This window comes from Mirounga angustirostris, unplaced genomic scaffold (genome assembly GCF_029215605.1).
Source record: "Mirounga angustirostris isolate CCGP_5_RB_7025 unplaced genomic scaffold, mMirAng1.0.hap1 SCAF_3, whole genome shotgun sequence".
Lineage (NCBI taxonomy): Eukaryota > Metazoa > Chordata > Mammalia > Carnivora > Phocidae > Mirounga > Mirounga angustirostris.
In genome coordinates this window covers 102,593,903-102,619,006 of record NW_026991711.1, presented here as the reverse complement: position 1 = coordinate 102,619,006, position 25,104 = coordinate 102,593,903, and the positions used below count along the sequence as shown (strand labels likewise).

The following is a 25,104-nucleotide window of genomic DNA, read 5'->3' as shown; positions in this document are numbered from 1 at the left end:
CCTTGCATTAACTCGTCGTAAACAGTATGTTAGACAATTAACATTTTCTATGACTGAGAGTAATTTGTAATCTTACTCATTACTCTTTCTCAGGCTGAGCTTTTGGAAACTGATTTGCATTCAGAAGTAACAGTAAAAACAATGTGATGGCTCCTTATTAAAAGGAAAACACTGGATTTTTTTCATTCCTAACATTCAGCTTTGCTACATGGTTTTTCTTCATATTAACAGATTTTTTGGTAAAAGGCCTCAGTGGGATTGTAGAGGGGCATCAAATTTGAATGAACTTCATCAGCTATTAAGTGACATAATGATCAGAAGATTGAAGACTGATGTTTTAACCCAGCTGCCCCCTAAAGTCAGACAGCGTATTCCCTTTGATCTTCCATCAGCAGCTGCCAAGGTGAGAATGCTTGTTTCATTCGAAGTCTTACTTTAAGTCATTTTAATGAAAGATTGCACATACTGATTTTTTATAGAAGGCAAAGTCTGTTTTCTTAAAATAGGATTAATTAATAGAACATATGGATTGGCTTTGTATCATTTCAAGAAGAGAACAGGAAGAATTTAACTTTAGTCATCAAATGTGAAAAGATTCAGTATCCTACTGATTTAGAAAAAATACTTCTGCTCGATATAGAATGAAAACACTTCAACTGCAATGAAGATTTACTATTAAGAATTCTAAATACCTGTAGGGTGTAAAGCCCAATAATTAGGATGCGAAGTTGTGTTTCTTGCTCTAGAATTTTTTTGAAGTATGAGCTATCTTCTAGAATAACTTGGATTTAGCCTTCTTCTTGAGATCTGAAAACTCTATGATCATGTTGGAAGAGGTGAAGGTCTATATATTAGAAAGTCAAATTGTATTTTACCTAATCCTTATCTACATATACTTTTAGGGAGTACAGTGCTTATATTTTCTCTGAAATTTCTTTAAATCTGGATAGGACTTTGTTGACAGACTATTTATTGCATTGTTTTATCTTGAAAGATTGAGGAGACATTTTATAAACATTGGCAATATGTTATTGGTAAATAGGAATAATGATTTTCTTTATCCACCATTTTAGCATTAGAAAGAAAAATAAAAGTATATGATTACATTATATTTTTATTTAGCTAATATTCCTCATGCTTATTTAAATGAAATCATATCTTGTTATGAAAATACTTTGCTATCATACACATTTTCACTGTTTCCTTTCTTATGTATGTAAATTTTTATTTTTACTTTACAAAATGTTTTTTCTTTTTTTTTTTTTTTAAAGATTTTATTTATTTTTGACAGAGAGTGAGAGTGTACAAGCAGGGGAAGCAGCAGGCAGAGGGAAAGGAAGAAGCAGGCTGCCCGATGCAGGGCTCAATCCCAGGACCCTGGGATCATGACCTGAGCCGAAGGCAGATGCTTAACCAAGTCTGAGCCACCCAGGCACCCCACAAAATGTTTTTTCTTAAGGGGAAGCTCTAATTGTTTGATTTATGATGATGTTAGCAAAGGGCTTGGCTTTCACCCACAGCTTTTCATTGGTTTCTGTCTTTTGTGTGAACATGTGACTGACCTATCTCCATATTGATGTTTTTCAGTAAACACATTGGTATCTTTGGGAATTTGTTTTAATATCTTTACAAAGAAAAAAGAAAACAAGTAGGACAAAATAAATTATTGCATTAATTGTTCTTCTGTTCTTTTTTTTTTAAGATTTAATTAATTAATTTAGTTAGTTGAGAGATAGCACGAACTGGGGGAGGAGCAGAGGGGCAGGTAAAAGGAGAGGGAAAGAATCCCAAGCTGACTTCCCACTGAGTGCCGAGCCTGACTTGGAGCTGTATCTCATAAGCCTGAGATCGTGACCTGAGCTGAAATCGAGTCAGATGCTTGACTCTTCTTCTGTTCTTTATGCCACATTTCTAAGCATTGTTATTTTCTCCCACATAGGAATTGAATACCAGCTTTGAAGAGTGGGAAAAATTAATGAGAGCTCCAAATTCAGGTGCCACCGAGACTGTCATGGGGTTGATTACCCGCATGTTTAAACAAACTGCTATTGCCAAGGTACTCATTGCTGGGACAGCATATGTTTCTCTTGATACAAATTATTTAATGTATTTTAATGCTTTTATTTAAGCAGCTTATTTGCATACTGTAACATGTCTTTGCCATTTAATTCTTTAACTCTGATATTGAAAAATTCAGATATATTCAAAGAAACAATGATATAATGGACACCATTATATCTTTGCATATATTGATCTTTTCCAGTATATGGGTACACTTTGATGAGGGAATATAACATGCTTTACACGTTCTCATTTAAAGGACATACATATATTCATCTTTGTCATCAGATTTTTCCGTGGTTTTTGCTACATAATTGCTACAAATAATGTTTATTTAAGTCAATCATTTTTAATTGGTATTATGTTTCTAGTTCCCTACAGAGATAGATGTGCTCATATTCTGTTTGTCTAAGAGTGCAAAGTAGAGGTGTTAGTTTTTAAATCTCAGTGTGAATATAAAGTAGATTCATCACACGTTCTTGTTTTTACTAGCATGGTAGAACTTAGACATGCTAATGAGTGTTACTCCTTTCCAATTCTGAAATTTTTTTATATAAGATAATTTTTTAAGTGAGGTATATTGAGGTATAATTCACATTCAGTGAAATTTGTCCTTTTAAAATACATAGCTTGATGAGGCTTGACAAATACATTGAGTAAACCATCAGTACAATCAAGATAAAGAATATTTCCATTTGCCCAAAAAGTTTCCTGATACGCCTTTGTAGTTATCTCCCTCACACCTGCCCTCTGCACCTCAGCAGTCAACAGATCTACTTTCTACAACTATAGTTTTGCATTTTCCTGAATGTTCCAAAAACAGAACATACAGTATGTAGCCTTGTGTCTGGCTTCTTTCATATACCATAAAGCTTTTGAATATTGATCCATGTTTTGCATATGTCATTAGTTTCTTCATTGTTATATCTGAGTAATGTTCCAGTGTATAGATATATAACAACTTTTTTCCCTCCACCAGTTAATGGCCATTTGGGATCTTATCAGTTTGGGCCATTATGAGTAAAACGGTTAGAATCATTCATGTACAGGTCTTTGTATGGACAGATTTTCATTTTCCTTGAGTAAATATCTGGGAGTGGGACTATTGGGTCATATGGAAGACACAGATTAAATTTTATAAAAAGCTGCCAAATTTTTTTTTAAGTACTGTATCATTTTGCATTCCTTGTAACAACGTATGAGTGTTCCAGTGGTTCTGCATCTTTGTCAGCACTTGGTATTTTCAGTCTTTTTAATTTTAGCTGTTTTCCAGGGTATGTACTGATATCTCATTATCATTTTCATTTGCCTTCTCCTAATGTCTAATGATAGCATATTTTTATGTGTTTGTATCCATAATATACATCATATATCTGTCATATATATGTAAAATATATATATTTTTATATATAAAAATAATGGCAAGCCCATATTTATATTGGATTATAAGAGTTTTTTGGTTTTTTTTTTTTAAGATTTATTTATTTATTTTAGGAAGAAAGAGAGCAGGGGGTGGGTAGTGGAGGGGGCAAAGGGAGTGGGAGAGAGAATCTCAAGCTGAGCGTGGAGCCCGACATGGAGCTTGATCCCACGACTCTGAAATCATGACCTGAGCTGAAATCAAGAATCAGGTGCTCAACTGATAGCCAATCAGGCACCCCAGAGCTCTTTATATATTTTAGAAACAAGTCCTTTAACATATAAGTCTTTTCCAAAATTTTCTTTCAAGTCTATATATTCCATTTTATTTTCCTGACATTGTCTTTAAAAGAACAGAAGTTTTGAATTTTGGAACAGTCCAGTTTTTATTTTTTCTTTCATGTATTCTGCTATTGAGTCCTAATTAATTTTTGTTTATTCCAAGTTCCCAAAGATCTTCTACTGTGTTTTCTTCTAAAAGTGCTATATCCTTAGGTTATATAGGTAGGTCAAGAACTATTTTGAGTTAATTTTTTTTATGTGGTACAAAGTTAAGGATAGAGATTTAGTTACTTTGTTTTGGTTTGAGTAGCTTTTGTTTGATTATTTGTTTTGCTTATGAATTTTCAATTTTCAATTGATACTCGTTATTGGAAACCATTTTTCTCTCATTGATTCACCTTAGCCCTTCATAAAAAATCATTTGGTTATATATGTGTGGATCTTCTTCTGAACTGTGGTCTGTTTCACTGACCATTACATCTCATTTGACAGAATTCTAAAGTATCTGGTTACGGTACCTTTCTAATAAAGCTTGAAATCACATGGTGTTCACTCCTACTTTATTTCAAAATCATTCTGTCTATTATAGGTCCTTTGCTTTTCCTTATGTGGTTTATAATTAGCTTGTTAAGTATGTACACTTTTGATTGGAATTGTGTTGAATCTATAAATTCGTTTGGAAGAATTGACTTCTTAATAGTATTGAATTTCCTGATCCATGGTAGGAATGTCTTCTTTCATTTCTCCCAGCCATGTTTTCCAGTTTCATTGAATACATTTTGCTAGATTTGCTCTAGTCATTTCATGTATTTTTAGGCACTTGTAAATATTTCTTTTTCTATTTAAATTCAGTTAATTAACATATACTGTATTATTAGTTTCAGAGGTAGAGTTCAGTGATTTAAAAGTCTTATATAATACCCAGTGCTCATTACATCACATGCCCTCCTTAATGTCCATCTCCCAGTTACCCATCCCCCCACAGCCCTCCCCTCCAGCAACCCTCAGTTTATTTCCTATGATTAAGAGTCTCTTATGGTTTGTCTCCCTCTCTGATTTTGTCTTGTTTTATTTTTCCCTCCCTTCCCCTATGATCCTCTGTTTTGTTTCTTAAATTCCATATATGACTGAGATCATATGATAATTATCTTTCTCTGATGGACTTATTTCACTTAGCATAATACCCTCTACTTTACATCCACATCGTTGCAAATGGCAAGATTTCATGTTTTTTAGTGGCTGAGTAGTATTCCATTGTATACATATACCACATCTTCTTTATCCATTCATCTGTCAATGGACATCTGGGCACTTTCCATAGTTTGGCTATTGTGGACGTTGCTGCTATAAACACTGGGGTGCAGGTGCCTTCCAGATCACTACATTTGTATCTTTGGGGTAAATTCCTAGTAGGGCATTGCTGGATTGTAGGGTATCTCTGTTTTCAACTTTTTGAGGAACCTCCATACTGTTTTCCAGAGTGGCTGCTTTTCCACTTGCATTTCCACCAACTGTGTAAGAGGGTTCCCCTTTCTCCGCATCCTTGCCAACATCTGTCATTTCCTGACTTGTTAATTTTAGCCATTCTGACTGGTGTGAGGTGGTATGCTGCCTATGTTCTCCTCTAGGATTTTGATGGATTCCTGTCTCGCAGTTAGGTCTTTCATCCATTTTGAGTCTATTTTTGTGTATGGTTTAAAGAAATGGTCCAGTTTCATTCTTCTGCATGTGCCTGTCCAGTTTTCCTAACACCATTTGTTGAAGAGACTGTCTTTTTCCGATGGGATATTTTTTCCTGCTTTGTCAAAGATTAGTTGACTGTAGAGTTGAGGGTTCATTTCTGGGTTCTCTATTCTGTTCCATTGATCTGTGTATCTGTTTTTGTGCCATTACCATACTGTCTTGATGATTACAGCTTTGTAATAGAGCTTGAAGTCCGGCATTGAGATGCCATCAGTTTTGTTCTCTTTTTCAACATTCCTTTGGCTATTTGGAGTCTTTTGTGGTTCCGTACAAATTTTAGGATTATTTGTTCCAGCTCTGTGAAAAAAGCTGATGGTATTTTGATAGGGATCTCATTGAATGTATAGATTGCACTAGGCTGCATAGACATTTTCACAATATTTGTTCTTCCTATCCATGAGCATGGAAGGTTTTTCCATTTCTTTGTGTCTTCCTCAATTTCTTTCATGAGTGTTCTATAGTTTTCTGAGTACAGATCCTTTGCCTCTTTGGTTAGGTTTTTCCTAGGTATCTTATGGTTTTGGGTGTAGTGTAAATGGGATCAACTCCTTAATTTCTCTTTCTTCTAATTGTTAGTATATAGAAAAGCACCTGATTTCTGTGCATTGTTTTTATATCCTGCCACTTTGCTGAATTCCTGTATGAGTTCTAGCAATTTTGGGTGGAGTCTTTTGGGTTTTACACATAGAGTTTCATGTCATCTGTGAAAAGTGAGAGTTTGACTTCTTTGCCAGTTCAGATGCCTTTTATTTCTTCTTCTTGTCTGATTGCTGAGGCTAGGACTTCTAGTACTGTGATGAACAACAGTGGTAATAGTGAACATCCTTGCTGTGTTCCTGACCTTAGGGGAAAAGCTCTCAGTTTTTTCCCATTGAGAATGGTATTTGCTGTGGACTTTTTGTAGATGGCTTTTAGATATGTTCCCTCTATCCCTACACTGTGAAGAGTCTTAATCAAGAAAGGATGCTGTACTTTGTCAAATGCTTTTTCTGCATCTATTGAGAGGATCATATGATTTTTGTCCTTTCTTTTATTAATATAGTGTATCACATTGATTTGCGGATACTGAACTACTCTTGCAGCCCACTAATAAATCCCACTTGGTTGTGGTGAATAGTCCTTTTAATGTACTGTTGGATCCTATTGGCTAGTATTTTGGTGAGAATATTTGCATCCATGTTCATCAGGGATGTTGGTCTGTAATTCTCCTTTTTGATGGGGTCTTTGTCTGGTTTTGAGATCAAAGTAATGCTGGTCTTGCCGAAAGAGTTTTGAAGTTTGCCTTCTATTTCTACTTTTTGAAACAGGTTCAGAAGAATAGGTATTAATTCTTCTTTAAATGTTTGGTAGAATTCCCCTGGGAAGCCATCCAGCCCTGGACTCTTGTTTTTTTGGGAGATTTTTTTTTTTTTAAGATTTTTTTTTTTTTTTAATTCATTTGACAGAGATAGACACAGCGAGAGAGGGAACACAAGCAGGGGGAGTGGGAGAGGGAGAAGCAGGCCTCCTGCAGAGCGAGGAGCCCAATGCGGGGCTCGATCCCAGGACTCTGAGATCATGACCTGAGCCGAAGGCAGACGCTTAACGACTGAGCCACCCAGGCGCCCCTTTTTGGGAGATTTTTGATTACTGCTTCAATTTCCGTGCTGGTTATGGGTCTGTTCAAGTTTTCGTCTTCTTCGTCTTTAAGTTCTGTTGGTTTATATGTTTCTAGGAATGCATCCGTTTCTTCTAGATTTCCTAATTTGTTGGCATATAGTTGCTCATACTATGTTCTTATAATTGTTTGTATTTCTAAAGTGTTGGTTGTGATCTCTCCTCTTTCATTCACAATTTTGTTAATTTTGATCCTTTCTCTTTTCTTTTTGATAAGTCTGGCCAGGGGTTATCGATCTTCTTTCAAAGAACCAGCTCCAGTTTCATTGATCTGTTCTGTTCTTTTGGTTTCTATTTCATTGATTTCTGCTCTAACCTTTATTATTTCTCTTCTCCTGCTGGGTTTAGGCTTTATTTGCTGTTCTTTCTCCAGCTCCTTTAGGTGTAGGGTTAGGTTGTGTATTTGAGACCTTTCTTGTTTCTTGAGAAAGGCTTGTATCACTATGTATACCTCCCTCTTAGGACTGTCTTTGCTGCATCCCAAAGATTTTGAACAGTTGTGTTTTCATTTTCATTTGTTTCCATGAATTTTTTTAATTCTTCCTTAATTTCCTGGTTGACCCATTCATTCTTTAGTTTAGGATGCTCTTTAGCCTCCATGTATTTGAGTTCTTTCCAACTTTCCTCTTGTGATTGAGCTCCAGTTTCAAAGCATTGTTGTCTGAAAATATGCAGGAAATGACCCCAATCTTTTGTGATCTGTTCTGGAGAATATTCCATGTGCACTTGAGAAGAATGTGTATTCTGTTGCTTTGGGATGGAATGTTCTGAATATATCTGTGAAGCCCATCTGGGCCAGTGTGTCATTTAAAGCCTCGTTTCCTTGTTGATCTTTTGCTTAGATGATCTGTCAATTGCTGTGAGTGGGGTGTTAAAGCCCCCTACTATTATTGTATTGCTATCAATGTGTTTCTTTAATTTTGTTATTAATTAGTTTATATAATTGGTTGCTCCCATATTAGGGGCATAAATATTTATAATTGTTAGATCTTCTTGTTGGGTAGACCCTTTAGTTATGATATAGTGTCCTTCCTCATCTATTACAGTCTTTAGTTTAAAATCTAATTTGCCTTATGTAAGGATTGCCACCCCAGCTCTCTTTTGGTGTCCATTGGCATGATAAAGAGTTTTCTACAACCCTCACTTTCAATCTGGAGGTGTCTTTGGGTCTAAAGTAGTCTTTTGCAGACAGCATATGGATGGGTCTTGCTTTTTTATCCAGTCTGATACCCTGTGTCTTTTGGTTGGGGCATTTAGGCCATTTACATTCAGAGTAACTATTGGAAGATATGAATTTAGTGCCATTGTATTACCTGTAAAGTCCCTGTTTCTGTAGATTGTCTTTGTTCCTTTCTGGTCTATGCTACTTTTGGGCTCTCTCTTCACTTAAAGGATCCCCTTTAATATTTCTTGCAGGACTGGTTTAGTGATCACAAATTCTTTTAGTTTCTGTTTGTCCTATAAACATTTTATCTCTCCTTCTATTTTGAATGACAGCCTTTGAATGGATAAAGTATTCTTGGCTGCATATTTTTCTCATTTAGCACCCTGAATATATCATGCCAGTCCTTTCTGGCCTTCCAGGTCTCTGTAGATTGGTCTGCTGCCAGTCTAATGTTTCTACCCTTTTAGGTTAGGGACCTCTTTGTCCCAAGCTGCTTTCAGGATTTTCTCTTTGTCTCTGAAATTTGCAAGCTTCACTCTTATATGTCTAGTGTTGACCCTATTTTTATTGATTTTGAGGGACATTCTTTGTGCCTCCTGTACTTGAATGCCTGTTTCCTTACCCAGATTAGGTATGTTCTCCACTATAATTTGCTCCAATATGCCCTGTGCTCCTCTCTCTCTTTTCTCTTCTTCTGGGATCCCAATTATTCTAATATTGTTTCGCTTTATGGTGTCACTGATATCTCAGATTCTCCCCTCGTGATCCAGTAGTTGTTTATCTGTCTTTTTCTCAGCTTCCTTATTGTCCATCATTTTGTCTTCTATATCACTAATTCTGTCTTCTGCCTCATTTATCCTAGCATTTAGAGCCTCCATCTTTAATTGCATCTCATTAATAGCCGTTTTAATTTCAACTAGATTAGTTTTTAGTTTTTTATTTCTCTAGAAAGGGATTCTCTGTGTCTTCTATGCTTTTTTCAAGCCCAGGTGGTATCTTTATAATCATTACTCTGAACTCTAGTTCTGACTTCTTACTTATACCCGTACTGATTAGGTCCATGGCAGTCAGTACTGCCTCTTGTTCTCTTTTTTCAGGTGAGTTTTTCCATCTTCTCATTCTGTCCAGAGAAGAATAGATTAATGAGAGAATATAATTCCAAAATGGTAACAACAAACTCAGGATAATATACACTAAACAAATCAGAAGAGACCCAAAACCAGAAGAAAAAAATAAAATTTTAAAAAAGAAAAGAAAAAGAAAGGAGAGAATATAATCAGACAGGTGAACAGAACAGAGCAATACACTGGATCCTGTGTGTATTTTGGTCTGTTTGTTAGAAAACTAGATCCCAAAATTGTGTGTATTTTGGTCTGTTTGTTAGAAAACTAGATCCCAAAATTGTAAAGAAAGAAAAACTTATATATGCACAAAAATATAATTAAATGTGATGAAACAATAGAATGTAAGTGTGAAAATGAAAATTAAAAGGCCAAAAACAAAAAGAAAATATAAAAAGACAGGTGAACAGAACAGAGCAATACACTATATCCTGGGTGTATTTTATTCTGTTTTTTAAAAGAAACTACATCCCAAAATTGTAAAGAAAGAGAAACTTATATATATGCAAAAAAAAAAATTAAATACAATGAAAGGATAGGATATTACTGTAAAAGTGAAAATTAAAAAAGACTTTAAAAAAGGAGTTGATAAAATAAGAAATTGGTTGAAAAGGAACAAAATTAAAATTGAAAGACTAAAGAATCATGAGGGAAAAAAAACATGAATTCTATATACAATTTTCCCCTAGTGCTGGAGTTTTGCTGTTCTGTGTGATTGGTAAATTTGGTCTTAGCCGGATGTTCTTGCTGATCTCGGGGTGGGGCCTGTTGCGCTGATTATCAGGTGTCTTTGCCCAGGCAAGAGTTTCACCATCCTTACCAGTGGGCTGGGCTAAGTAAGTGGCTGCAGATTGCTCTATGTGGCTTTTGTTCCCTGAAGGCTTTCCACGCTTCTGTAGAGGATGGAGTGAAAATGGTGGCCTCCCAATCTCCAGCCCTGGAGCCGAAAGTTTGCACCCTTCCACTTCTTAGTGTGCCCTCATGGAATAGCAGTCAATCACTCCTGTCTCCCTGGTCTCCATCTGCACTCACCCAGCCTGTTGCAGAGCGTTTCTGTCTCAGGCACATGAGCCCCCTTTCGAGTCTCCAAACTTTGCAGACTCCTGCAGCACACATCCTGCCACTCCTCCAGTGGGGGTGGGGGAAGGAGATGGGAGGGGAGGTGAGTCTTGTCCCTGTTCTGCTGCTTGCTAGGCCAGTCACCCAACTGTGCCTCAGTTTGTGGTTTATGGCAACACTGAGCTGAAAACCCACTCCTGGGCTCGCTGATTGCACCGACTTCCCCCTCCGATGTCTGGGAACTCTGCTGCACTCAGGCACCCCTCTTCTTTCTGTGACCCTGGGGATCCTGAGACCACACTGTCCCACCTAAGCACCTTTGTTTTTGTTTTGCCACCTGAGCACCTTTCAGGCAGGGATGTCTTGTTTTGCCACCTGAGCACCTTTCAGGCAGGGATGTCCCTCACGGGAGCAGACTTCTAAAAGTTCCAATTTTGCACTCTGCTGCTATATCACTTTCTGGTAGCAAGCTTACAGAGGCTCCCTCCCCCCATTGTTTTTCTTCCATTATATTGCCTCAGATTCACTTCTCTGCACCTCCTACCTTGCCGAAAGTGGTTACTTTTCTATTTGTAGAATTGCAGCAGGTTTTTTTAGATCTCCGGTTGAATTCGCAGGTGTTCAGAATGATTTGATGGCTATCTAGCTGAATTCCAGGGACCAGACAAAACTAGGGTCTCCTACTCCTCCACCATCTTGGACAAATATCCTATAAATATTTCTTAAATTTCAATTTCTAATTTTTATTGCTAAATATAGAATTATTGTCTATTTTTGTTTATTGACTTTTTATCCTTTGACCTTGCTGAACTCACTTATTAATTTTTATGGGTTTTTTGTAAATTTGGGGGGATTTTCTATATAACATATGTTTTTGTCTGCACATAAGAACACTTTATGCATGTAGTCTGTATATCTTTATTTTTATTGCCTAGCACAGTGAAGGAATGCAAATACAATTTTGAATAGAAGTGATAGGATTGAGCAACCTTGCCTTGCTGCCATTCTTAGAGGGAAAGCTTTCAGCCTTTCCCCATTAATAATGATGCTATCTTTAAGTTTTAACCATTTTTTAGGTTCAGAAAATTTTCTTCTTTTATTGAATTTGTTGAGAGGAGAAACAAAACATATGAAAATTTTTTACCTGGTAGAGCAAGGTTAGGATGAGGGTGGTTACCATAAAAGTGGACCCAAAAAAGTGGCTAAAATTTTAAGAAAATTATAAAGACTGAGCACAGGCTATCATGACTGTTCAGAATAACAGGGTATCTTAACACAGTAAGTCCACACTCACTCACAAGCTTTATTTCCTTTGGCGTCTACCAGGTGCTGACTAGAAGATCATAGAGCAACCCTGTTAGTGGAGCACAAGCACAATACCCTATCTACTTCCAGAACCTTTTCTCATACTAAGTGAAATTGCTCCTGGGTGCTGATTTATAACAAAAGCTGTCTGCCCTGCAGGCTAGGTAGAAAACCCTACTGAAATTAGGACCTTGGACTGTTATAAGACAGTTCCATCAATGCTGGAGGAGAGGCATGAAACTCTGTCCTGCCTAGGACTATCCACAGACATAGCGTGGTGTCAGGGAGAGAGGCAGAAACTCCAGGGAAGTGCCACCTTTAAGTCTTAGCTGGATCAAGAGGCCTGCCTTACATTGAATTGGTTCTAGAGACCAAAGATGTCCCCTGCCCAGAGCTTGACACGGAGAAACCATCAAGATAAGTCTACCCCTGGGGGAGAGAAACACCTGTGTATAGGGCAGGCATGCAGGAACTACTGGAAGCTGAGAATGCCACTGGAATACTTAGAAAAACCCATGGCATACATTATCACAAGGTAGAAGCATTCTGTTGCTGGGGGAGTTCAAAGTTTGTAGTGTACTAAATTAGGTAAATGTAGCAAAAAGAGAATCTAAATACAAGGGAACCTAAATAAAACTCAGTACTGGCTAGATTGTCTCCTTCCCACACTATCATCCTGACCCCCAAAAAAGAAAGCCTATTTCTGGGTGTGTAAATATCAATTATCTCAGACTGTCCTGTTCTTCTACACATAATTTCTAGCACATAATAGAAATTATGAAATAAAAAAAAAAGAAACTTTAAGAAACTAATCCATTCTCAAAAGATAAAACAATCAATAAAGCCAAATTGATAAATGACCTAGACTGTAGAATTATTAGACAAGGGCTTTTAGGAAGCTATGAATAGTGTTGTATGATCTAGTAGCAAAGATAAACAATATGCATGAAAAGGTGGGAATTTTAGAAGAAATATGAATATTTTAAAGACAGTAAAATGGTAATGCTAGAAATTAAAAAAACAGAATCTAAAAAAATTATTTCAATTAGCTTATAAGCCAATAGAGAAGATGAAATGTAATCATAAAAATTCTAAATGTCCTGGATATTTATCAGAGAGAAATGAAAACTTAGGTTTACACAGACTCCTTTATGGGAATTTATTTATAATAGCCAAAAACTGGGAAATAATCCAGATGTCCTTAAATTATAGTATACCCATACAATAGAATACTCAAAAGGAATGAACTATTGATAAGCATGATAAATTGGATGAATCTAAAGGCATTACACTGATTGAAAGAAGCCAGCCTCAAAAAGTTTTCATATATCATGACACCATATTTATAACATTTTCAAAACAATGGAATTTTACTGATAGAAAAAAATTATTATACAAATGTCATTTTCCTGGTCACGATATTTTACTATGGCCATATAGGAAATGATCATTAGGGAAGCTACGTTAAGGTTATTCAGGAACTCTGTTATTTTTGCAACCTCTGGTATGTCTAAAATTATTTCACAATTTAAAGTTTTAAAATGTACATATAGTGGACACAATATGGTAACCTAATGTAGAAAACATTCTAAGTTAATCCAAAAGAAGGCAGAAAAGAAAGGAAAGGAACAAAGAACATATGGGTCAATCAGAAGACAACAAGATGTTAGGTTTTAATCTAGTTCTATCAATAATTACATTAAATGTGAATGATCTAAACCCACCAAGTATATGGTAAGAAGTATCATGTTGCATAAATCATGATATCTGCAAAAAGTTCTTTTTAAGTATGAAGGCTGAAAGTTGAAAATAAATGGATGAACAAAGATATACCATGCAAACAATAATCAAAGGAAAGCTGAAGTAGAAGTGTAATATTAGATAATGTAGACTTCAGAACAAAGATTATTACCAAGATTAGAGGAAATTTATAGATCACTAAGATGATAGCATAGGTTGTTCCTGACTTTGCTTCTCCTCACAAGAACAATAACTAACAACTATTCAGGAAGAAAATACCCCTAGGAGAATCCTAGACACAAGGGTGAAACTGAGACATGGCCCTGCACCCTAAAGACCAAAACAGACTACATTACTAGGGTAAGAGTAGTGGCTACATGTTGACCCTGTTGCCATGCGCCTAGGCCAATGTAGCACCACTCAGGGAGATCCCACCCTGAGCCTCTGGCTCCTCCAGCAGGAAAAGGAAATCCATGGGGAAAAACAAGTACCACCCCACCCCACCACCTGGCATCGTGGGTTGCTTTGCCAGAGCCACTACTCTGATCTTTATCCATGGAAATTGTAGGAGAATTTGTGGGGCTCAACCACTGGGAAACTGACAGTGACAGAAAGGGGAAAGGAGCTAGCAATAACCAGCACATAAATCTTGGCAGACTGAGTTTGTACCTGCAGCACCCAAGTTATCATCCTATGGAGTGACTTTGTTCGTGTGCAGAACCAAGTCAGTGGCATACTCTGACCAGGGAGCTTGGCAGGGTGCAGATCTGCTTGATTCAGATCCTCATATGAGGATTTTTGCCAGCCCTACAGCCCAGTTTCCCCATGCCCAGGCAAGGAGGTGAGTCATATGCCTACTTGCTGTAGAGAATGTGTTCTGGCCACATCTGACCAGAGGAACTGGTGAAAACATCTGGAAGCTGTGAGGCATAGCAGTGCTCAAGCCTAGAGGCAAGTGGGCCAAGCTGATTGCCCCCTGAGCAAAGCCAGTTCCAGGCATGAAGTTTCCTGTGCTATACACAGGCAGGGGCCTTAATTCATATTCAAGGCTGACAGTAGTTCCCAAACCCTCCCAGAGAACCTTTTTGGGAAATTGAGAGTTGCCTGGAGCAGCCCCTCTCCTTCCAGTTGAGGCAAAGGTGAGACTTAACTACACCTACCCACTTGACTCCTGGTCTCATCTGACCATAGGACTGGCGAGAACACCTGGAAGCTAAGTAGCCCTGAAGCACCCTAGCCGAGGGTAGGGAAAGCAGAGTTGACAGTTTGCAGGGCAAAGCCAGGGACCTGCTCAGCCAGAGAATTTGGGTCATGGGTCAATTTGAGTTTAAGACAGCAAAGAGCTTTACTACCATTTTAGCTGCTTCTCCCATTGCACTCAGGCAGGGAAACTAATTTGTAGCCCCACCCGTTTACAGAATATAGCCTCCAGCCTACCGGACCAGGAAACCTTACAAGAACATACAGTATCTGCATAGCCCATCCAAGAGCCCTGCTTACAGTGGCATTTGAACAGAGAATACAGCCTCTGGCTTTCCTCATCTGCACAATGAACCTGATGGCTTCACCTGACCAGTAAATACTCTTGCCTGATTTGGGTCCCCAAACAATGAGCCTTCCAATCCCATCCTGCTGCCCTCCCAGGGCACGGAAATTAATTCATAACCCCATCTATTACTGAACCAGACCTGATCATCTAGTCAGCCTGACCAGAGAATCCAGACAACTATGGAGCGCATTCTACAGCCTCACTTGGGTAGAGAAGCAAGCCAGCAGTCCTATCCAGCTATTCTCAGCCAGTAGCACACTCCCTTATCCTCAACCTCAGAGCTCAAACAGTTTTCTTGCCACGTTCATTTATGATAAAACTATCTCTCAGCATACTAGGAATAGAAAGGGACTTTATCATCCGAATAAAAGGCATTTATGAAAAACTTAACAATTAACATTATACTTTATGCTCAAAGACAGAATGCTGTTCCCTTAAAATCAGGAACAATACAAGAGAGTCTGTTCTCACCACTTCTGTTCAACACTGTTTGGTTCAACATTGTTCTTATAACTGTGTAATAAGGCTAGAAAAACAAATATATACAGATTGAAAAGGAATAAGTACAGTTGTCTATATTTAGAGACAACATGATTGTCCACATGGAAAATCCAAGAACACTTCAAGCCACTAGAACTGAGTGAATTTATCAAGGTCTCAGGATTCATGTTCAATATACAAAAATTATTTGTAGTATTATATACTAGCAATGAAAAATGGGAAGTTGAAATTTAAAAAATACAATTTACAATAACAATAAACATGACCTTCTTTGGGATAAATTCAACAAAGTATATGCACTGAAAACTACAAAACATCTAGAGAATATAAAGCAAACTTAAATAAATGACAAGATAGATCATGTTCATAAATTGGAAGATTCAGTATTGTTAAGATGCCATTTCTTTGTAAATTAACTTACATTTTCAATGCAATGCTAATCAAAATCGCTGGTCTTTGGTAGAAAATAACTAACAAGCTGAAAGTAAAATTCATGAAGCAGCACAAAGGACTTAATTTAGCCAAATTAATCTTGAACAAAGTTGAAAGATTCACACTGCATGATATAAATACTTACTATAAAGTTACAGTAATTAAGATTTTTGTGATATCGGCATAAGGATAGCCATTTAGATTAGTGAACCAGGGAAAAGAATCCAGAAATAGACCTTCATATAGATTGTCAGTTGATGTGAAGGAAGGGGTTGAGATAACTCAATGGGGAAATGATAGTCTTTTCAAGGAAAAGTATTCGGACAATTGGATATCCATAGGGGGGAAAAATGGACCTTGGACCATTACTTTGCACCACTCATAAAAATTAACTTGAAGTAGGTTATAGACTTAAATATAAAAACTGATTTATATGGTGTGCCTGAGTGGCTCAGGAGGTTAAATGTCTGCCTTCAGCTCAGATCATGGTCCCAAGGTGCTGGGATTGAGCCCCACATCAGGCTCTCTGCTCAGTGGGGAGCCTGTTTCTCCCTCTCCCTCTGCCTCTTCCCCCACTTGTGCTCTTTCTCTCTATGTCTCTCTCTCCCTCAAATAAATAAAATCTTTAAAAAAATAATTTATAAAACTATTTTTAAAAGATTTTTATCTATTTATTTTTTAAAGTAAACTCTATGCCCAACATGAGGCTCTAACTTATGACCCTGAGATCGAGTCACATGTTCTACCAACTGAGCCAGCCAGGCACCCTGATTTTAAAACTTCTAATAGTATATATACATAAAAATATTGCCAACCTTTAGGTAGAGACTTTTTTAGGTAGGATGCAAAAAGCACTTTAAAGGGAAAAAATGGTACTCAAAACTTTAAGACTTAGGGTGTTTTTTAAAAGATATGGTATACAAAACGCATTGTTTTGAAAATGAAAAATGTAAAATACAGATTGGAAGAAAGTATTTGCAATACATTTCTCCCTGCTCCATTTTCCCAAGTTAAAATTTTTGGTTTGATCAGCCTTCATTGTTTACAATATAATGACTTTGTTAAACATTTCACAGTTGAGCTATAATTATTTGACAACTGTTGTTTTTCCTAGATTTAATAGCTGGGGTTTTTTTGTTTGTTTGTTTTCTTACTTGCTTAGCTTAGCTTTCTTAGCACATAATACTTATTGAGTGCAGAAGCTTGCTTAAGGAAAAAGAGTATATTATGAGACCTTTTAGATAATCTCTTGTCTGTGGTGAGAACCCTAGCTGGATGTCAGAGAAATGTCAATAGTCAACAGAAAGTTGGCACCTAATTCCTAGGATCCTTGAAAGAAAAGAAAGGAGATGAAAAGTCATTTGTCCCGAGATTGGAATATGATCCCAAAGATTAATGGCAGCAGAAGACCAATCCTTGCTGTCCCAATTCCTATTTTAGTCATTTTTCATTCCTTCCCTATTAGAACCTCTGTTCTCAACCACCTATATAAACTGGAACTGTATATTTCTATTTCTGGGCTGCAGCCAGAAATCATCAGTTCATGGCATTACCGAGTTGGAATTCTTAATATATTTTCCCCAGAAACATTAGTGATAATATCCCATAGTCAGGGTCTATGGTAACTGTAAATAATACAGTTTATCTACGTTATCGATGAAATAGACTTTGGGGGAAGTAGCTAGTTATAGACTGCATGTAATATTGTTTCTATGAGAAAATGTGTTTCAGAGTACTCCCAAACCAATTTATAAATGGACTTTTGAAATACCACAGTTTATAAATTGGCTACTATATTGTTTGCATACTAATATTGAGACTTCCTTTCTTTGGTTATTTGGACTTATTCAACAGATATTTATCGAGTGCCTGTTGTTTAGCAAGGATCATGCTTGGTGATAGGGAGGCATGGTGAACAAGGTACAGTGTTTCCCTCTCAAGGAACTTGCAGTCTGTTGGAGAGAACAGTAAAATAAATGTTCAAATACAGCACAGTAAATTTAGTATTTAAATTAAAACAGAATGTTGTGGGAGCACTTGGGAGAAGACACTTGACCCAGTCTTGGAAGCTCAGGAAAGACATTCCAAGGACTGAACAAGGAAGATTTAGCCAACTAGAGTGGAGGGGAGTGAAATGAGGAGGGCACAGCGTTGATGGCGTGTATGTCAAGGCAGGTGAATACTTTGTGCAAACTCACAAAGATTAACCAGAAATGGCATACTTAGGGTGTCAAAAGTAGGTCATCATAGCTAAAGCATGAAGTGTCAGGGAGGAATTCTGAGACTAGGCTGGAGATCACAGAGAGCAGTAACCCTATCCTAAAAGGTCACATTTCATAGTTTATGATTTATCTTAAGCGTTCTGAGCAATTAGGTATAGTGGAGTAGAGTAAAATGATTGGATTTGTGCCTTGGGAAAAGAACTGTAGCTATGTGGAGAATGCGCTGGAAGGAATCAAGCCTGTAGGCAGGGAATCCAGTTGAGTAACAACACTGGTAGTCCAGGCTAACAGTGGTGACACTAAACCAAGGAGCTGAGGGTAAAATAATCAGTGTTACCGGTAAAAAGTCAACTAGTGAAGGATCCCAGATAATTAGAATTACTTTTCTTCTTCTCTGTCGTTATTTTTATTGCTTTGTAATATTTGTTGAGGATACAATGGATGAAAATAAACAAATTATTTTTTTTTAAGATTTATTTATTTGAGATAGAGCAAGAGAGAGAGAGAGCATGAGCGGCGGGGGGGGGCAGAGGGAGAGGGACAAGCAGGCTCCTCATTGAGCAAGGAGCCCGATGCGGGGCTCAATCCCAGGACCCCAGGATCATGACCTGAGCTGAAGGCAGACACTTAACTGACTTAGCCACCCAGGCGCCCCGAAAATAAAGAAATTTAGGATCCGCATAGTACTCTTCTAGGGAAAAAAGACAGATATAAGTGGTATGGTTTGGCCAACCCTCAGTTGTTTTCTGGTACACTGCAACCCCTAACTTTTAGAAAAAACCATTTTAAGAGAAATGCCAGTATCTTTTCTATGAAAACAATTAAACCAACCCATAATTTTAAATTTCCTGTCACTTTGAGGATGACAGCATTCCTTAGTGCCTTAAAAAGTTTTTAGAAGGCAAACTGCTCTAAACACGTTTCCATTATGCACAAAGTGCATTTCCTCTGTGCTGTCTTGCAAAGGTAGAATCCTATTTATAATATGCAGTGTTGTATAATGAGGCCACTGCAATATTCCCTGCTGCACAGAGACTGGGATGTTGTCAGACTGACCAGTACCTTGTCCTGTGCCATTCTTTTGTGTAGGAAAGGGACTCTGACTCTAAACCAGACACATTCTGCCTCCTGTTCATTGATAAGGAGATGGTCAGTAATAGTAAAGTACAAGTAAAACAATAATGTTATCATTTTAGAGGAAGAAAGAGATAGTATGTTACTATGTGGTCATGTGGCATGAAGGAAGGCTTTTTTTTTTTTTTAAAGATTTTATTTATTTATTTGAGAGAGAGAGACACAGTGAGAGAGGGAACACAAGCAGGGCGAGTAGAAGAGGGAAAAGCAGGCTTCCCGCAGAGCAGGGAGCCCGATGTGGGGCTCGATCCCAGGACCCTGGGATCATGACCTGAGCCGAAGGCAGACACTTAACGACTGAGCCACCCAGGCACCCCGAAGGAAGGCTTTAATAAAGATGGAGCAATATCCATTTGAGAAGGAAGAGTGGTGTAAGGTTTTTGAGGTGGCAGGAATGGTTCAGTTTGGAATCACAGATGGAGAGATTTGCCTTATAGAAAAGAAGAAATACTTCTCGTATTACAAAAGGAAAGGAAACGAGGATGAGAGAAAGTAACAAAAGGTAAAAATTTTCACATGATGAATTTTTTTCTCTGTGCAGTGGGACGTTTGAGGGCCAAAAGGCATGGGTTCTGATTTTGAAGAAAATAGTAAAGGTTGAAGTTGTTTTTGCAGTTTGCTAGGGAAATAGAGCAATAATAAGAGCTAACACTTTTGCAGTACATACCATGGGCCAAGCACTACTCCATGCATATTTTATGCACTAAGTCATTTAACTCTCACTGCCACTCCATGAGGAGTAGGTACCTTTTGCCCCTTTTATAGATGGAGAAACTAAAGCACAGAGTTTAAGTGACTTGCTCAAGGACTCAGATTGTATATGATAGAGGCAGGATTTGAACCCAGACAATCTGGCTCCAGAGTACATGCACTTGACCATCACTGCAGTAGGATAGCTGAATAAATTTAATATTTGGTGACCATGGGCTTAAGGTGGTATCTTTTTCCTATTAGTGATTTTTAAGCATCCCTGTGCAAGCATGGGGAAGATTTAGAATTTAAAATTCTATATATTCTCTGTGTTACAATTTTTAACACCCAAATAAGGTTTATTCATGCTAATGCTATGGTAGTACAAATCTGATTACTTTATCGAAATGACCAGTAAGACAGAGTTTGGAAAGAAATTGAAAGTGTTTTTGAAAATTGAATTTAATTTTAAAAGAATTAGATTAGCTGTTTTGATCAATGACTTTTATGATCAAACTTCCATGAAATCAACTTTCATGAAAACAACTTTTTAAAAGTCTATAATACTATTAGCTTTACTTTGTAACTTTGTTTAATTTTGGGTAAACCCAGTAAAACAATCACCAGCTAGACCCCAAGACCTGATCATTACTGCTCACATGCTTATACCCACCGACCTTTATCCCACATTTTTCCTTAAGCTCTTCTTTCCAGCTTATCTCTTAACTAAGGCAAAAGACCCAGTGGGCATAGCATCTGGTGATGGAAACCAAAACTACCCCTCAAGCAATAATGCCTGCCCATAGAGAGAGCTCCTGCCAGCCCAGTCCACCTAGACCAGTTTGAGCTCAACCCCTGATTCATACCTGCACAGATGGACCATGGAGTGATCCATGGAATGACCAACAGTTATTACCTTTATGTCATTATAATACTAAAATCTCTGTCCAAGGAGGAGAGCAAACCTCATTTACATAATATACAATGTATGTATAGGCATGTTTCCTTAAGGTGCATGCATGACCTTATGCCTACCTCTACATATAATGACAAGGTTCCCCTTTCTAAATATTCGTCCTAACCCTAAATAAAAGGAACCCATTCACCCTTGCTCAGGGAGTCATGGCTTTGGAAATTATTCCCTGTGATCTCCTTATTTGCTGCAAATAAAGTTTCCTTTGTGTGACAACTCTACCTGATATAGTTTCTATCTGTGACTTACCAAGGAGCAAAGTCACATTAGTTCAGTTACAGAATATGTCATTTATGGGAATGTTCTCTCTCATCTATCTTAGATAGATAGATAGATAGATAGATAGATAGATAGATAGATAGATAGATAGATAGATGATAGATAGATAGACAGATAGATAGATAGAAACAAAGAATGATTGGATAGAATGATTATTATATTTTGTTCCAAAAAGCTTTATGGAAAGGTTTAGGATCCCAGGTTCTTTTGTAAAATTGTACTGGTTAAAGTATTAAATTGGGGTTGCCCTCTTTTCCTGGTATTATAGCCCATCTGATTTACTGTGAAATGGGCTGCTTATAAAACTCATTGTTAAAAAATTAGATGTATTAGAAGTGCTAGATTTTCTGTCTACATTCATAAGGGAATAAAAGTTGCAGGACACAAAATCAGTGTATGGAAATCTGTTGCTCTCCTATACACTAATAATGAAGCAGCAGAAAGTGAAATTAGGAAAACAGTCTCATTTATAATTGCACCAAAAACAATAAAATATCTAGGAGTAAACTTAACCAAAGAGGTGAAAGACCTGTACTCTGAAAACCAAAAAACAATGATGAAGAAACTGAGGACAACACAAAGAAATGGAAAGACATTCTCTGCTCATGGATTAGAAGAACAAATGTTGTTAAAATGTCTAACTACCCAAAGGAATCCACAGATTTAATGCAACCCCTATCAAAATACCAACTGCACAGAGCTAGAACAAACAGTCCTAAAATTTGTATGGACCATAAAAGACCTCAAATAGCCAAAGCAAACTGATAGTTACCAGAGCGGAGGTGGGTTGGGGGTATGGGGGACATAGGGAATGGGGATTAAGAGTGCACTCATCATGATGAAAACAAAAATTAAATGAAATGAGAAAAAAAAAAAAAGAAACATGCCTAGAAATAAGAAAGTAATACTTCCAGTAGTTCACCCAACCCTTCTTTGGAAGTGAAATTATTACTTTCTATGGAAAAATTTTGGCATGGGGCTCAGTGAAAATGTCCAACATACTGACATTATAGTATGGAACTACTGTTCTTCCTCTGAAGGCTGTCTTCTGCTGGATTTGAAAATATTTACTACCAGATTTGAAAATATTTTTTCAGACTGATAAAATCCTTTCTAAATTAAGAACCATGGGCAAGGGGGAAGGGATAGCAGAAGATAAATTTTTAGCCTTTCTTTTGTGAGGGTGGGTGGGAGGTGAATAAACAGTGCATATTCTCTTTTACTTTTGCACTTTCCTTTCCTCTTGTAAGATATTTTAAGGGATAAAAGATAAATCAACTATCACAGATAAATTAATAATAAACAATGTAAGGTGAGCAAGATAAATGCACAAAAACAAGAGAAGCAGAGAAGATATCGATTGGAGAATGGGCAAATAAAATGTGATATATCCATACAATGGAATGTTATTTGGCAATAAAATAAAATTAAATACTGATACATGCTACAACATGGATTGAAAACATTTGCTAATAAAGAGGCCAGTCACAAAAGATTACATTGTATTATTCATTTTATGTGAAATGTCCAAAATAGTCCAATTCATAGGAACAGAAAGTCAATTAGTGTTTGTCTCAGGCTAAGGTATGATGGCTAAGAGGTGAAGGGTTTCTTCTTAGGATAATGAAAATACTCTATAACTGACTATGGTGATGGATGCACAACTCTGTGAATACACTAAAAGCCATTGAACTGTACACTGTAAATGGGCGAATTTCATGGTATATGAATTATATCCCAATAAAGGTGTTGTGTTTTGGGGGGGTTTGTGTTTGTTTCTATAAAGAACCCAGCTTCTTCTGTCTTTTGCTTTGGCCATGGTAGTTCGCTTCTTGTCCTTACTGGCTTCAATAGTACGAGATGGCTGCTGCAATTCCTTATAGCAAGTACAGACCATGATGTCCAAAGCAAGAAAAGCCAAGATGGCTGCTGCAGTTCCGCATACCAAGTACAGACCATAATGTCCAAAGCAAGAAAAAGCCTTCCCTTTGTCAGTGAAGATTTTTTTGGAAGGCCCCTGCAGACTTCTTCCACTTCTTATTAGTCAATATCACTTACAGGGAGAATAGAAGTGCTAGGCTTGTTGATTAAAAAAGTCCTGAAGATCTTTCCTTAAAGCATATGGCCACTCCATATGTAAATAAAACTGCATTTGCTCTGGAGCCTGAGGACTTCAGAATTTAAGGAGGAGCTTCCTTTATGTTCACACTCCCTCAACTGGAATTCGTAGCAGCTAAACAAAACAATCGTTCCAATACTTATTAAAATGGTAAGGAAGACTTCATTCAAGATCATTGCAAAGGAGTCAACTCTATTACAGTTGTGGAGAGAGGTCGCTCAACTCTGAATACAACAAGAACCAGTGGGGATTTATAGCCACTGAGCTGGATCAGGGAGGGGAGTCACTGGATGCAAAATTACTAAGAGGAGACATTAAGGGCAGGGGGATTCTTGCTCAAGGTAGCCCAGGGACTTAGACATCGTTAAGTGGGGGATGAGGAACTTAATCAGATATTAAGGGTTGATCAGGTAGCAAAGGTAGGGGCTTTCTTAACAAACTGACTCTGCAGGATTCTTGCTGAGACTGGGCTGTGTAGGCCTGGCCAGAACAGGCTGAGGCCTAGTCAAGAGGGCCTGGGGAAACCTAATATTTAGTCGAGGAGAGAGTCTGTGTCATAGTGCACGTTTGATGTTTTTTTCATTCATTATTTCTCCCTTTTATCATTTGATTAAAAGCTGACAATTTATATCAAGTAAGTTTTATCAGGTCTTAATGCAGTTTAGGTTTTTCTTTAATTTTTATTTCAAAAAGTATGATGTACACATACTCACTAAAAAAAAAAATTTAAGAAATAAATTTAACACATATTCTCTTCATTTTCTGCATTTCTTTAAATGAGATGTAGTGTCTAGTCTTTGTTATGTAATTTAGAGCTTGGACTAACAGTTTCAGTAAGGTAAGATTGTGAACACAAAAATTTTTTCAACTTTTACAAAACCTGAACTAGCTTAACCAAAATGCTGATCAGGACCTGCCATTCCACATAATTTGTTTAAGATAGTTTGAAAGCAAATCCTGCTCAGATAACTTAAAATATGACAATGCAGTGACAGTTTTAATCAGAATAAAATCAGAACAATTAACTTGTATAGTACATTTTAAAATGCACTCCTTTGCAGTCCCATTTTAAGAACCTAAGAAAAATCCTTAAGTTTATTTGTTACATAGATATTTGGTTCTCTTTCTCGCAGGAAGCAAGGTCACAGTGGTGGTTAAGTTACCAGGCTAATCCCAAGAGACTGTTTAGCCCATTATATAATTGAACTTTATAATATTAATATTAACCATAAGCCTTTCTAAACCAGTGATTAGAAAGAGTGGGGAACAGGAGGCTTGGGCTTTGACATCAACAGCTTCTGGTTGTAATGAGGAAGGGGTGATATCAGTGGAGGGGACTCTGGCAGAAATAGTTTTCTCTTCAGGCAGGGAATGCAACTGAGACTGGGAGTACAGTGGTTGTATAATTTGTAAGTCTGCAATGGATGGTAAATGAATGTACCTTAAAAATACTCCAACTTGACATGTGTTTTTTGAAAGACTTATCACAGTAAATACAGCTCTTTAGTCAAACAAGCAGTTTATTAAAGTGGTTCAGTTACCATAGCAACGTATCTGGAATTTATAGCTCCTTATTTTGAGAGGACTTCATTTCACTCTCTGAGGCACTGAAATCCAAGGCTAAAGTTCTTAATGGCCTCCAGTCTCATTGCAT

At 37.3% G+C, this 25,104-nt stretch overlaps 1 protein-coding gene across 4 annotated transcripts in view; it reads left to right on the top strand.

Moving 5' to 3' along the window:
• Window positions 1-25,104, top strand: part of ZRANB3 (zinc finger RANBP2-type containing 3) — a 307,849-nt gene that overhangs the window by 207,725 nt on the left and 75,020 nt on the right. For all 4 annotated transcript variants that reach the window (XM_045868960.3, XM_064586450.1, XM_064586452.1 and 1 more), the window contains 2 exons: window positions 232-403; window positions 1,940-2,056. In XM_045868960.3, the coding sequence (XP_045724916.1) occupies window positions 232-403; window positions 1,940-2,056 (289 nt within the window). The remainder of the gene's footprint in view (window positions 1-231; window positions 404-1,939; window positions 2,057-25,104) is intronic.